Here is a 1,893-nt window from a genome sequence, read left to right as displayed (position 1 = left end):
ACGGAGTAGAATGGCTGTATCTGGAAGAACTGGGACTCTGCTGAGGGATGGGTAGGAGGTTTAGCCTACACTATTAATATTTTGTGTGGATTCTATTTTTAGTATTTATTATCTATTATACTTCCAATATTTATTTAAAATAGCAAAATATTTCACTAAAAATTTCATATGTAATGCTAATAAAATTGAATGAAGAAAATACTCCACAAATCATTAAATATTTTTACTATTGCAATTAAAAGAATGAAGATAATAAAGAATCTGACTAAAAATAAAGCTAAGAATAAAGGGAAAGTAATAAAAATATTTGCATAAATTAATTAAAATTAATGTAACTATAAACATTTCATTGATTAATTCCTTACATATTTGTTGACTCCCCACTGTGCATGCATTTCACCTTTCTAGGTTCAGTAATAAACAAGATGATATAGAACTTACATTGAGCAAAGAAATTGCTATTAATAGGACAAACACAGTTCATCCTTTAATTATAATTACCATAAATCCTTTGGAGAAAAGGGAAGTTTGCTTCAGATTTATGAAAACTTTTACACTCAAAGTAGATAGCCTTAATGCTAAATTACTTTCTTGATGATGGATGATGCACTTACTAGTTGATGTGATTTTTTTCTACAGAGCTTCTTCGTAGCATTAGTCATTTCTGAATTTCTCAAAGTGTAGATTAATGGGTTCAGCAAGGGGGTTATGACTCCATAAAACAAACTTAATGATTTGTCAATGTGGAAGGTCTCTGCAGGTCTTGCATACATGAAAACACAGGGAACAAAGAAGAAAACAACCACAGTGATGTGGGAACTGCAGGTCTGTAGGGCTTTCCGCTTACCTTGCTGACTAAGGTTCTTCAGAGAGTACAAGATGACACCATAAGAGAGAAGTAAGAGCAGAAACACTATAATGCAGATCAGTCCTCCATTGGCCACCACTAAGACGCCAATGACATAGGTGTCAGTACAGACAAGTTTCAATAAGGGGTACATGTCACAGGAAAAATGGTCAATGACATTGTGGCCACAGAATGGGAGCCCATAAATAGTGGATATTTGAATTAGTGAGTGCAGAAGACCTACAATCCAACACACTACTAACAGCACAATACACACCTTTTGCCTCATAATAACCAAATAATGCAAGGGCTTACAGATGGCCACATAGAGGTCATAGGCCATCACCAACAGAAGAAAGATCTCTGATCCACCAAAAAAATGTTCTGTAAAAAGCTGGATCATACACGATTGGAAGGATATGATATTTTCTCCAAAGAACAAGTCTGAAATCAATCTGGGGGAAATGGAAGAGGAATAAAGGACATCCGTAAATGATAGACTAGCAAGAAAAAAGTACATCGGGGAGTGGAGAGTCTTACTGACAGTCACAGTCATGACAATGAGCATGTTGCCCACCATGGTCAAAATGTACAAGAGCAAAAACATAACAAAAAGGACTTTCAGCTCCTTTGGATTCTGTGTGAGACCCAAGAGGACAAAGTAAGTCACATTGTTCCTTCGTTCCATCTAATCTTTATAGGTGCTGACTTCAGATGTTAGAAGCAGCTTGCCTACAAATCAAGGGGGAAAATTTTAAATGCATTATAAATTTAATCTTTATTTATTCATTTAATAGAATGTGTACAGAATATCTATTTGCGTCAAATGTGCCACATTGCGATTACCAAGGTGAATAAGACATAGTTGCCTACAGTCAGTGATGTGATGCATCATGAGGAATCAGTAAATTCCAGATCAATTTAATACGTGCCATTATAAAAATATTCACACAATGCTAAGGGTCTCAATTCAGGAATCTATCAAACTGGAATTAGATAAGGATTCCCAGAGGAATCAATGCTTTAGCTGAATTTTAAAGGAAAAT

General features: G+C 35.1%; 1 protein-coding gene across 1 annotated transcript; it reads right to left on the bottom strand.

Moving 5' to 3' along the window:
- Nucleotides 1-578: 578 nt before the first annotated feature.
- On the bottom strand, nucleotides 579-1,535 carry LOC139040861 (olfactory receptor 4A47-like). Its single transcript, XM_070488588.1, has one exon. The coding sequence runs from the start codon at nucleotides 1,533-1,535 to the stop codon at nucleotides 579-581; it is 957 nt and encodes a 318-aa protein (XP_070344689.1).
- Nucleotides 1,536-1,893: the final 358 nt, after the last annotated feature.

Source organism: Equus asinus, chromosome 17 (assembly GCF_041296235.1).
Source record: "Equus asinus isolate D_3611 breed Donkey chromosome 17, EquAss-T2T_v2, whole genome shotgun sequence".
Taxonomy (NCBI): domain Eukaryota; kingdom Metazoa; phylum Chordata; class Mammalia; order Perissodactyla; family Equidae; genus Equus; species Equus asinus.
Note: the sequence above shows the minus strand (reverse complement) of the source record. Positions and strands in the feature narration are given on the sequence as shown.